General features: G+C 34.7%; 1 protein-coding gene across 14 annotated transcripts in view; it reads left to right on the top strand.

Moving 5' to 3' along the window:
• The window catches only part of TRIQK (triple QxxK/R motif containing), an 82,906-nt gene that overhangs the window by 10,629 nt on the left and 58,640 nt on the right, over window positions 1-13,637 (top strand). For 2 of the 14 annotated variants that reach the window (XM_026495753.4, XM_026495751.4), the window contains exons 2-3: window positions 8,272-8,341; window positions 10,844-10,966. The exons of 7 other annotated variants lie outside the window; for them this stretch is intronic. In XM_026495753.4, the coding sequence (XP_026351538.1) occupies window positions 10,949-10,966 (18 nt within the window). In that variant the 5' untranslated portion in view covers window positions 8,272-8,341; window positions 10,844-10,948. Of the gene's footprint in view, window positions 1-687; window positions 1,370-8,271; window positions 8,342-10,843; window positions 10,983-13,637 lie in introns of those variants that run through there. 5 more of the 14 variants (XM_026495757.4, XM_026495754.4, XM_057307749.1 and 2 more) reach the window with 4 other exon arrangements.

Genomic DNA, 13,637 nt, shown 5'->3' with positions numbered 1-13,637 from the left:
AGTTCTATATGAATTGTAATCAATGTCTCTGTATAGTAAGTAATGAACAGATTAAGATCATCATAAAATGCCATTCAATGTCATTTTTAATCTTTCTTGATTAATTGGTATACCTGCATTTCACCTGTTTTGTGGGAAGAAGAAATATGTTATACAATCAAAGAATATGGGCCCCCACTATATCTCTGACCTTATCTTCTGCTGCCCTCTTCCATCTCTTCCTCTGCTCACAACTTTTAAGTGGCTCTCTGTTTCACTCAAGATAAAAGCTAAAGCTCTTAAACTGGTCTATATGTCTCTGCAAGGGATGGTTCCTGTTACTGCTCTAATCTCATTTCTAATCACGCACTTGCTCAGCCATATTGGTTCCTTTGTTGTTCTTTGAACATGCCGGGCATGTTCCCATCTTAGGGTTTTTATACTATTGTCTCTACTGAGTTGCTGTTCCCTAGATATCTTCATAGCCCATTTATTTACTTTCCTTTGGGTCTTTATTAAAAGATCGCCGTCTAAATGAGATCTAACCTGTTCACCATCCAAATATCCCTGCTCTATACTTTCTACTTAGCATTTATCACTATATAATAAACTGTATATTTTATACTTATTTGTCTTGCTTATTGTCATTATCCTTCACAAGAATATAATTTCCTATGAGGGTAGGTGTTTTTGTTTGCTCTGGTTTACTCTATCTTTAGTAACTAGAGTAGTTTTTGGTCCTTGATGAACAAATGAATGAATGACCAGTTAATTTAGCAAACATCGTAAGTGTCTCACTTACCATGAGTGAGGCACTATGCTAATTGGTGATCCTACATGTGGTGTCCAAATGGAGTGTCTCTTCATCGGTTGGGTGGGCGATGTTTGGGTGGAAGCAGTGGCGCAGGATGTGAAAAAATTCACCTGAAACAGAACATGGAGGCAGAAGTTTATTGAATATACCGCAAGGGAGAGGTGGGCAGAGCAGCAGAAGAGAGGCTGTTTGCAGCAAGGTGGTAGTACTTTTAAAGGGGCAAGGTGAGGAGGTATACCCTCCTGTGGAATTCTCCCTCCTTTTTGGTATCTGTCCCTAATTTTAAGTAGTCCGTTGGTCAGTTAGGGCCTATGGATATTTGAGGTGCGTCTCCTGATGGGCCTTTATATATTCCATTGCTCAAGTCTGTTTGCTTAAAAACTGCCTCTGCAATACAGGGATGAAATACACAGTTCCTGCCCTCAGAAGTACTGTTTGAAGGGAGATGGATGGTTACAACACCATCTTACTATAGTGTTGTGTTGTGATGAGAGTATGAATACAAAGCTATCATCACTTGGAGAAACAACATTTGAATCAGACTGTGTTGGGCTCATGGAAGGCTTCTTGAGAAAGGTAACCTTTTTTTTTTTTTTTTTATCAGACAGAATAGCCTAGGTTATGCTGTAGGAACAAACAAGCCCAATTCACAGTGTCTTAACACAACAAATGTTTATTTCTCACAGAGACTACATGTCCAAAATGTGTTGGTAGGAAAGCTCATGTACTTCCATGATCCAGACGCAGCAATGGGAAGAGAGTGACTAATTATGCACTGGCATTTAGAGTTTTATTGGTCAAAACAAATTTCAAAAGGGGGACTGTAAAGTGTGATATTGTCTCTACCCAGAGGGAGAGGAAAATTGGAAGATATGTGAATAGAATTAATGACTGCTATACCTTTTTACTGATTTAAAGGTGTATAAGTTATCCAGGTAAAGAAGTATTTGAAAGTATTTCAGAGAAAGGAAGAGCATGGGCAAAGGCAGTAAGCTGTTATACAGTGTGATAATTTCAGGGAACTGTGTGAAATTCAGAGTAGTTAGAGGGCAGTGTTGGTGTGGGATAAAGATAGGTTAAACAGATTGAGGGGAGAAGAGGGGTTAGATTATACCAAACTATGGAATTAGAGCTCCATCCTAAAGGACATTAGGAAACACTGAATGATATAATATACTTCAGGGAAATTTCTTGATTAAACTTAATTTATGAAAGAGTATTCTAGAAGTAGAATGAGGGATGGTTTGAGGGGAGCAAGACCAGAGACGGTAAGACCAATTATGATACTAATGCGGTAATGCTGGTGAGACTGCAGATGAAGACAATGACAGAGAAAATGATAAAGGAGTGGAACAAAGGCTAAAAAGGCAGGACAAGTGTACACATGGAGGTGGACTCCAGGGCACAGAGGGAGCCATGGTGGAGGACAGGACACTTCATCCACTGAGATCATAGTAGAGGTAATGGAAGGAACAGTGTTCCTGCCGTAGCATGTGTGTGTGGATTTATGTGTGTTTGATGTGTGTATATGTTGGTGTGTGAGAAAGTGAGTTAGAGTAAGCTTGCGAGTGAGCGATTCTTACCTAGTGATCTGTATTTTCTTTGTGACTTGGGAAACCAACTCATATGCCTAGAATAAAATGAAGGTGGGTAGAAGACTTCAGGAAAGTCCTGCAAGTTGTAATGGCTACTGAGTCAAATGGGACATACAGCCAACTTGGGCCAGAGAGATTGCTGGGAAGTATTATGCACTTGTAAAAAAATCAGATTATACATTTTACTGCAAAAATTGCTTTGGGAAGCTCAGTTGCTTTTTCTTTAAATTGCTTAGAGTTCAGTAATAATTAAAAAATATATATGTGAAAAGACTTTTGTGTATGCTGCTTCCATTAGAGGGACTCATGAGATATAATCTAGCTCCAGCCCCCAAATTTTGGTTAATGTGTTAATAAGGATGCAATTATTTCTCAACAGAGGGAATACAAATTACTAAAACTAGTGAATTAGTTATCTAGGGCTTTTATAAAATCATTCTTTTATGATATACTTTCAAATAAAGTAGTATAATGTGACAGCAAAGTTTAATTTTTGAAAAGAAGATAAATGATTGGAATACTTGTGATATTTTTCTTAAAGGTTTTAGAAGACATTGCTTGGAATGTTCTATAATTTAAAAAATATTCTAAAATCATGTTTATTGTTTGCCATTGTGTATTAGACCCATGTCAAAATACTTGGTATGCTACATTAATTATTGCAAATTAAAGTTTTGAGACCTTGATGACAGCATCAGTTTTATCTAATATCAGACTACTTTCCTAGAGAACCATACTGACTTGCTCAATGTATGTGGTGAGAATATAGGTACATATGGATATAGATATATAAATTTTATATTTGTAAACTTAGTAAAACTTTGTACAACTCTTGAGGAGAGAATAACAAAAAAATTGATGGGAATGTTGACCTGAGAAGATTCTTTTCTTAGATTGGAGGGTAATTTGGAACTCTTGACAAAGATTAGAGACAACAGTTATTAGTTTTAAAACTGGGGGCTAGTGTTTAAGCCTGTTTGTTTGTTTGTTTGTTTGTTTGTTTAGAAGCCTACCATTTTACAAAGTATTTTTGAGTACTGATTACGTGCATATACTGTAAGCATGAAAGTGGTACTCTCTTAATCCAGAATTTCTAATACTTACTGATAATAAAAGAGTATATGTAATTCGGCATCTTAAAAGTTAATCCAAAGATACTTTTGTTGAAGCCACTTAGCTGATAATAGAAGATAGTTAGGAGACCAAATAGTAGCAGAAAAGTGTACAATTTATATGTAATTAAGTTAATACAGACATAGTATATTCTGAGGTCATTCTTACACTCTAAGAACCTTAACTATAAAGGAGCTCATTTACTTTTTAAATGAATGTGAGGTCATCAAGTTCGGGTTGTTTTTTTGTTTATAAAAACCGTTTGGCCTGTGTGGTACCTCAACAGTGAGTAACTGATTAAACCAGCATGACGTAATGATACTAATAACATTTAATGAACACTTACTATGTAAGAAGTACCATATTAAGTACTTTATATATTTAGCTATTTAATTTAGTGCTCACAGTAGCAGTATGGTATAGGTATTCTTACAGTGCTCATTTTAAAAATGGTAAATGAGCTTAGCCTGATAAACAACTAAAAAGTGATAGAACCAGAAAGGAAATTAATTAAAATAGAGAAGAGTTAACCCACCCTTTATCAGACTCATATTCCTGTAAGAGATAGAGAATTTATAGTAGTATTTTAAAACTCAAAGCGTTTTTAATTGTTTATGACTAACCATAAAATATGGATGATTTAACTTAATGTAACTGTCTTCTGAAAAATATTTACTCAAAAACATGTATTGAGTGTCTACTGTGTGCCACAGTTTTCTAATTGTTTTGGATTCTTTGTATATAAAAACAAAGATCCCTACTCTTGTGGTACTATGTTCCAGTGGATGGAATTCAGAAAATAAATAGAGTAAATTTAATATGAAAAAGCCTTTTTAACATTTTTAAATAGTTGATAGATCTAAGGTAAAACAACTTTTTGTTGCAACACTGGTAATCTAATTGTTCACATCATTTTGTACTGCCTACATCAAATCATGAAAAGGATAAAATATTGATTGATATTAAAATGGTCATTTATTTTAAATAATTAATTCGAGATTAAACATTATTGACCGTTATTTTGAAGACATCTCTCCCTCACCTCCCTCCTCATACGCTTGAAGATGCAGCATTCCAAGAAAGCAATTAAATGTCATTTGTCGTTTGTAAAAAGACTTTGTTTTGTGTAATTACAGACCTGGGTGGTCTGTGGCTAAAATGGAATGAAAGTGAAGTTAAAAAAAAAGTCTTCGGACGCATTTTCCCTATGAAGGACACATTTAAGTATAGTCTTAGCACCTTAAGATAACAGGAAATGCTTATGATTGAATATTCAGTTTTGTTCTTTTTGTTCAGCTTGATATCAGTGTGTCTTTATGTGTGTATGAGAAAAAGAGGAAGGGAGAGAATAAATATGAGAATGAATTATGCCAGGGCTTCCTAGGTGCCTTTGTTACAGCAGCTTTTCAGAATCCTACCGCTGTAATTCCAGGAATTGACTAAATGTTTACATATATTGTTAAAGTAGAGGACGCTATTTCTCTCTGTCTTGGGTTTCTTCTACTTTCCCTTAAGCAGTCTTAGTATTGCTATACAAGATATACCTTTATGTATGCATCTCCAGTAGACCACTCTGCACCGCTCTATTTGGTAGGCCATCTTTCATTAGTTCTCTCTTCCGAATGCTTTAAGGAGTTAAATAATGGATACGGTTTATGGACTTCATTATTGAAGTAGTAATGATGTGGTACAGTGAAAAATTAAAATGTTCAATCACAAGGTCATTAACAAAGAATGAAAAATAATTAAGGGCAAAAGAAGAAAGATGGTTTTAAGATAAAATCCAAACTCAACTATAAGAAGACCACTGTGTTGAGAGAGACATTGGAAAGATTTTTGCAGAGGATATATTCTGTATTAAAAGAAAAGTCCAGTTCTGTTAGCAACTAGATTTTTGTATAGAAGAGATAACATGAAAGTCTTTGGCACAGGCTGTAAAAAGGTTTTGGAAAAAGTAGAGGTAACAAAAATGACAAATGTACTTAAAAAATGAACAATAAGGAATATGATGCATTAAGGAGAAATATGATCCCATCAGAAATTATGATTATGGCCAATAAATGTGAAAAAGTTTGAGAACATTTTTTTCTTTATTAATTGCTTTAGGCACTTTATTCATAGACTAAGAGTTGCTTACTTTCATGAAATCCTGTTTTCTGATCTGAGCTAAACAGGACAAGTTTAAAGGCAGGGGCTCAGAGGAGTTCATAGCCTTTTTACTACATTCATTTTTAAATGGCTTATTTGAAAGAGGATGTCCTAGTTTATGATTTTCATTTTTTTCCCTTTTAGAAAGAGGCAGATGGTATGAAAACTGGACTCCCTTATTTAAAGGGAATGTTGATATTTATAACCAAGCTTATCTCCAGCAAGATTTGTTTTTTGCAGCTGTTCCAGGTTGGAAAAAATATTATATTAAAGCCCTGGCTTGTTTTTCTTTCCATATTTGGGAGGGGGAATCTTCAGAATGTGAAAAAGTGATGTTTGATTTTAAATATGAATGCAATGTAAACTGTGATTTTTTCCTTCTATATGTGAATTTTCTGTTTGTATGCTGTGATGATATTACTCTTTTTGTTTCACTGATCTATTTCCTAGATACATCACACTTGAAAAATAATTTACTCATCATTTTCATATCATCAAAGTATTCTAGGAAGTGTAGTAGATTTTTATTAAGAGTTAGCCTATTTTATTAAACAAACCATTTTCTAATTTTCTATTTTGATATTTTAGTCATTTTCTTTCTGCCCAGAGCATCTTTTTCACTGGGAAATTAAGGTGTTTTGGGTTTTTTTTTTAATAGTTATGTTGTTTAACATCAGATATATATTTTTAATTTTCTATTCTTTGATTCTATTTTTAATAGAAGCTGCTGGACATTTCTGTGGATATAGTTTAGTAATGTTTTTTTATAATTTAATTGAAAGTTAATTTTATTTTAAACTTAATACATGGAGCTGTCTGCTTGGGCTCATGATAACACTAGAATGAATATCTATGCTTGTACGCACGTGAAGTCTTTGTACATATTTGTTCTGTATATGCAACCTCACATATACAGTTTTCATAAAGAACGGTGTTTTTGTAGTAAATATATTGATTATTGTGAATAAATGTGATTACTGATTTATGTAGAGATAATTTACACAGCTTGCTTGTCAGATTAAAGCAAGCCCCACTATTCATCTTCTTGAATATGAAATTTTATGCAAATTATGATTGTCAGACTTGTATATATTTTCTTTTAATAATTGAAACCAAAACTCTTATTTCAAAGTTTTTATGGCTTGGGACACCTGGGTGGCTCAGTTGGTTAAGCCTTGGACTCTTGATTTGGGCTCAGGTCATGACCTCAGGGTGCTGGGTTAGAGCCCTGTGCAGGGGTCTGCACTCAGCACAGAATCTGCTTGTCCCTCTCCCTTTGCTCCTCCACCCTCACCCCCCTCCCCAGTCATGCTCTCTCTCTCTCTCAAATAAATAAATAAATAAAATCTTAAAAGAAAAAAAGTTTTTATTACCTGTCTTTCAGCACGTATAGTTAAACTATTTATTTTAACATCATGAAGACTAGCAAATTATTAAGTCTTTGAAATAAACCATTACTGGTGCAAACAATTTATTTCCAGAGAGCATCCGTTTTCTGAGTAAACCCTTTAAACTTCAATCTTTAATTCACAAAATTATCTCTGTTTTTAATTAAATAGAACATGAATACCTTTTTTTTTTTTTAAAGATTGTATTTATTTATTTGACAGAGAGAGAGACAGCCAGCGAGAGAGGGAACACAAGCAGGGGGAGTGGGAGAGGAAGAAGCAGGCTCATAGCAGAGGAGCCTGATGCGGGGCTCGATCCCATAACGCCGGGATCACGCCCTGAGTTGAAGGCAGACGCTTAATGACTGAGCCACCCAGGCGCCCATAGAACATGAATACCTTTACTTGATTTTATCAGTTCAGTTTATTCCACATCTTTTATTATTCCCTTAGTCTTTATAATGATACTCAGAGTTAAAAGTGTTAAGTGAAGGCTATGGGAGTTCTTTGTTTGTTATCACTTCTCTCTATCTTTTCATAAGGAATGCTTGTCATGCTAGTATGACAGTTCATTGCACAAATGTCATTCTTTCCTTGCATGAGAGTTTGCCTAAGGTAGGTTTAGTAAAAATTTAAATGCACTTCTCAAAATTAAGAAATAAATGGACATGAAGCACTTAGTGAAGTGTGTTAGCCTTCTATTGCTCTGTCTTCTCACCATGTAACAAAGTAAGTGATTCTACAGAAGGTATGAAACTGCAAGTAAAAATCATGCACCTCACTATTCCTGGTTTTCTTGTTATTGCTGCATGTTCCCAATGGATACCTATATGAGTGGGCATTTAAGGACCGTGTGACTGGTGTTGTCTATATTCATTTTCTACTTCTTGAGCCAGGAGATCCAAAGTATGTTTTTCAAATTATTTGAAAATAATAAACATGAGAAGATGTTTTTTCAATCAGCACCTTACATATCTGAATGACATATAAGTGCAGATACAAAGATCTGGGGCAGAAATAAAATGAACTCTTTTATTATATGACATGGCTGAAGGAGATGCTATGTTTATTCATATAAATATAGAAGTAACAGTGTATAAAATAAAATGAAATAAAACATATTTATAAACTGTTAAAATAATTGAATTTTTTAATTCAGAAAACATTTATATATTTCCTGTGCTTGTGGCCTTTCATTATAAACAACAGTGATCATTATTCTATTTGTCCACAGGGGCAAATAGCAAACTGCTGACAATAATCATTCTCTTTTGGAAATATCTTCTAGAGGACCTGATTCAGAGGTAATATTAACTTATCTGAAGGAGGATTTAAATCAACACTGTTGAAAATTGGCCAGTGGGAAAGAGAGAAAACTTGCAGAGTACTAATGCCATTTTATAGTAGAATAAAAATTGATTCTAAAATAGAAACCATAAAATATATGTTAATATGGTGACATTTTTAACTTATTAATAAGAATATAGTTTAGGAAAGGATTTAACATTCTTTTGTCTTTAAAAATAATTACTAGTAATAACCTGCATAGCTATGTTTAACTGATTCAATAATTAGATATCAGATGACCCATTTCCAGGTATATATTAATTAGCTTTCTATTGTTGGATAACAAATTACCATAAACATGGTGACTTAAAGCAACAACCGTTTATTACCTCCCAGTTTTGTAGGTCAGAAGTTCAGTGTGGCCTGGCTGGGTTCTCTGCTCAGGGTCTTACAATCCTGAAATCATACTAGGATGTTTAAGGCTCTGTGGAAGAATCTACTTCTAAACTCATTATAAGTTGTTGGCTGAATTTAGTTTCTTGTGGTTGTAGGACTGAATTCGTCCTTTACTCTTAGCCAGCTGACCTCCTTCAGACCACTCATATGTCTTGCCACATGGCCCCATCCAGCAGTGGAGAGTTTCTCAGGCATTAAATCCCTTTCAGTTTGAATCTCTCTAACTTCTCTGACCTCTAAACCAAGATTTAAAGTGCTCTTATTATTAGATAAGTCCCAGTTTGATAATATCCCTATTTTAAAGTCAGCTGATATAGACATTAATTAAATCTGTGAAACTTCTTTTGCCATTTAATGTAACATAATCATAGAAGTTATATTTCATCATATTCACAGATTCCACCTACCCTCAAACTTTGATTTACTATGTGTTCCAAGATCACCTCATTATTTCTGTAGCTAATACTGGGTCTTTCTTGCTTTACCCACTTAACATTTTTGTATTTACATTTGACATAACACTTCCTACATCTCTGCCACTATTATCATAGGTTTTTCTTATCTGGGTTTAGAACAGGATAGACATAGGGAATCCACACACTGAGATTTCTATTTTTGAGAAGCAGCTTGTGAATTTCTAGGCAAAATTATTCTGGGTCTCTATTGGACATTCAGAACTGTTTTTGAGAAACTGCACTGTATCCCCATTAATTGCAAAAAGCTGTAATATATTTAGGAATTGATGTGACAGAAATATAGCAATGAATTCTCTCATAAGGTCATCAGATAACAGATTTTGAGGTATAGCTTAAGCTTGAGTGCAATACTAGGGGGACATGAGTAAGAGAAAAATGGACAAAAGAAAAATAGTATAAAGAAAGACAAATACAAGGTGGTTACTGAGCTGGCCACAGCTGCATTAGAAAACATAGACATTTTTTAGGCAAGTGGGGAATCTCCAGACATGCTGTACAGAACCAGTTACAGTTGACCCTTGAATAACATGGGTTTGAACTGTGTGTTTAAAATATGTGGGTTTTTTTCAATAAATACAGTATTTTTACTAACTTACTTTATTGTTAAGAATACAGTATATATTGGGGCGCCTGGGTGGCTCAGTCATTAAGCATCTGCCTTCTGCTCAGGGAGTGATCCCAGAGTCCTGGGATCGAGCCCCACACCAGGCTCCTCTGCTGGGAGCCTGCTTCTTCCTCTCCCACTCCCCCTGCTTGTGTTCCCTCTCTCGCTGGCTGTCTCTCGCTCTGTCAAATAAATAAATAAAATCTTAAAAAAAAAAGAATATAGTATATAATACATATACAAAATATGTGTTAATTGACTGTTTATACTGTTTATATTATCGGCAAGACTTCCATTCAACAGTGAACTATTAGTAGTTAAGTTTTGGGGGAATTAAAAGTCATACGTGGATTTTTGTGTGGATTGGCACCCCTAATCCCTATGTTGTTCAAAGCTCATCGTAGCTGAACCGAGGAAGAGAAAGAAATTTATTTGCCTGCATCTTCCTATCTTTTGTTTCTCATTGCTCAAATCTCATCTCATGGCATGTTACTGTCCTCGTACTTTTCAGATTGTTGTTGGGGAAGTCAGATCTCACCCTGTGTGCTCTGGGGCTTCATTAGAATCTTGGAAGTGGGGGAGGAGCCACGCTTCCTGTGGGGGTAGGAGTAGGTATTCCTGTGACTGTGGAGGTGTTAGTGGAATCTGTGCTTTTACCTTCACACCCAGAGAACCCAAGACAGACAGAGGTATTAGAAGATGAATTGAAGGTAGTGGCTGGTGTTTACCACTGGCCAAGGACTGAGGCTATAGTAGGCAGTGAATCTGGGGAAGTGCATCAATTGGGTCTCACATAGGATGATTTATAGCATTTGCATCTGGATAACTTCTTTAAAGATTCTTTATCATGTATAAATGTGCCTTTGATGGTATCTAGGCCACAGTTTGAACTCATTGAGTGTTTGTAAAGTTCAATTTTTAGGTAATATAATCGCCTTGGTTCTTAGAGTCTCTTCAAAATTTGGATTTTTTTTTATTGACAGGGAAATACTTCAATCATAATTAACTGAGAATCAATAGATATCATTCCTTCGGACACCTTTGTTAACCGAGTCTTAGAGTTGTACTGAAAAGCATTGATCTTATGGATGTGTTGCTTTTCATATGTGAGTATTCAACCAGGTCAGTATTCTTTACTGGTGTAGACAAAAGCCAGTTGTCTCAATTTCACACGATTACGGCTGAATTCAGATTAGAATTGTATTAGAAATATTAGAAAAATATTTTCTTATTGTCATTTATTTTGTTGTCATTTTTAGCCAGACCAGGGTAGGGTGGAATCCAGGTTCTCTGATAAGGCTAGTTGAACTGTCCAAAGAACTCAGACTAGGATAAAACATAAACAGACCCCTAAGCACATCAAAATTCAATTGTTGAAAACAGGGGTAAAAGAAATAGAAAATAGTCAAAGAGGAGATGTAAATGAAATAAAGAAAAAAGATAAATTTGAAGAATGTTCTTCAATACTCTGCCAACCAGAAGACAAACGAGTGACATCTTTCAGGTACTGAAAGAAAATAGAATTCTATACCCAGCAAAAATATTCTTCAAACATGAAAGACAAAACAAATAATTTTGTATCATAAAAAAACTGCTGAGACAATTTGTTGCCAAAAACTTGCACTGCAAGAAATGTTAAAGGATGTTCTTTAGAAAAAGGAAAATGAAACATCAATCTATACAATGAATAAAGAGAACTGGAAATAGTAAATATGTTGGTAAATATGAAAAACATTTTTCTCATTTTTAAAAATTTAAAAAATATACTTGATTGTTTAAAGCAAATATCTTGGCTACAGCTTATTTATTATACATGTAGATGTAACATGTGTCATAATAATGGCCCAAAGGATTGGGGAAAGGGAATGGAAATTTACTGTTGTAAAGCTTTATGTAATATGTAATATAGTAGCAGATTATTTGAAAAATAGACTGTGATAAGCAATATATGGACATTATAAATTCTAGAGTGACCACAAAAATGCAAAACAAAGAGGAATAACTACAAATTAAAGGGAAGATAGAATAGAATACTAAAATATGTTCAATTAAATGCAAAGCAGCAGGTAAAGAAGCACAAAGAAGAGAATAGATGGAACAAATAGAAAATAAATTACATGATAGTGGATATAAACACAAACATAATTCCATTGAATAAAGTGATCTTCACACTCTTTATTTATTTATTTATTTATTTATTCATTTATTTATTTATAAAAAGATTTGTTTATTTATTTGAGGGGGGAAAGGCAGAGGGAGAGAGAAACTCAAGCAGACTCTGTGCTGAGTGTGCAGCTTGATGCAGGGCTCAATCTCACGACACTGTAATCGTGACCTGAGCCAAAACCAAGAGTCGGTTGCTTAACCAACTATGCCACCCAGGTGTCCCTTAACACTCCATTTAAACCAAATATTTTCGGGTTGGGTAAAAAAGCAAGACCCAACTGTATGCTATTTACAGATCCAATTAAATACCTCTGTGCAAGCACTCTCAGTTGTATCTGTCTTCCTTGTTTCTACCAGATAACCAACAAATTTGATATTTTGATGTTTATTATTAAGAAGCATGAAAATATATATTATATATACTATGTATTTTCCCTAAATAGTATCAGCTATTGATTTGAATGTTTTATTTATTTATTTCTTAGAGAGAGAGAGCACAAGCAGGGGGAGGGGCCGTGGGAGAGGGAGTAGACTCTCCACTGAGCAGGGAGCCCTGCCTGGGGCTTGATCCCAGGACCTGAGCCAAAGCAGATGTCTAACTGACTGAGCCACCAAGGCACCCCTTGAATGTTTTAAAATATTATGTAAATGTATTAACAGGTGTGTCATTGTCCACAGATTTTTTTTAAAGATTATGTATTCATTTTTTTTAGAGAGAAAGAGAGAGTGAATGGGGGGAGGAGCAGAGGGGGAGGGAGAGGTAGGGAGAAAGAATCCCAGGCAGAAACTGTGTTGAATGCAGAGCCCCAGCCAGAATAGATCCCACAACCTGAGCCGAAACCAAGAGTGGGGTGCTCAACTGACTGAGCCACCCAGGTGTACCCTTCACTGCCCACACATTTTAACTGCATTATATTTCATTGATGAATGAATTGTGGTGTGCATATAGGACTTTGGGCTTTTTTTCAATTTTTTAAAATTTTTGTGTTATTAAATAGCCTTGTTTGTGTTTTGTTCACATAGAGGATTGTTTCTCTAATTCATATAACCAGCAGTGAATTTGATGGTTCTGGTATATACATATCTTAGATTTTACTAAATATTGCTGTAGCACTTCCCAAATGCACATTAATTACTGCTATTATTTTATTTTAATAATCTATTCTCTTAAAAAAGTTCTTTAAGAGGTCTTGCATATATTTTATAGGTATTCATAGTATTTATAGATATTTAAAATTTTTTATTGTATAGTAATAATGATTTTTGTATATAGACTTTATAAATTGTAACTTTGCTGAGCTCTTATAAAGAATCTTGTACAGATTCTAATAATTTGCCTGTAGTTTTTCTCTGCCCATCCCCAGTCATATTATTTGTGAATAGTAACTTTTTTTTTTTCTTTCAATCCCTATGTCCTGTCTCCCTCTTGTCTCACTATATTACCTGGATTTCTCATTACAGTGATTATCTTTGTCTTGTTCATGATTTTCACTATTAAGGATAATCTTTTCTTTCTCTGTTTGCTTCCTGTCAACACAGTAAGAAGGTTCTTTTCTATTGCGATTTCCTTCCTTTCTCTTTTTCTCCTTTCTATCCTCCCTCCCTCCCTTC

The sequence above is a fragment of the Ursus arctos genome, unplaced genomic scaffold (assembly GCF_023065955.2).
Source record: "Ursus arctos isolate Adak ecotype North America unplaced genomic scaffold, UrsArc2.0 scaffold_6, whole genome shotgun sequence".
Lineage (NCBI taxonomy): Eukaryota > Metazoa > Chordata > Mammalia > Carnivora > Ursidae > Ursus > Ursus arctos.
The sequence above is the reverse complement of the archived record's forward strand: the minus strand, read 5'-3'. Positions and strand labels throughout refer to the sequence as shown.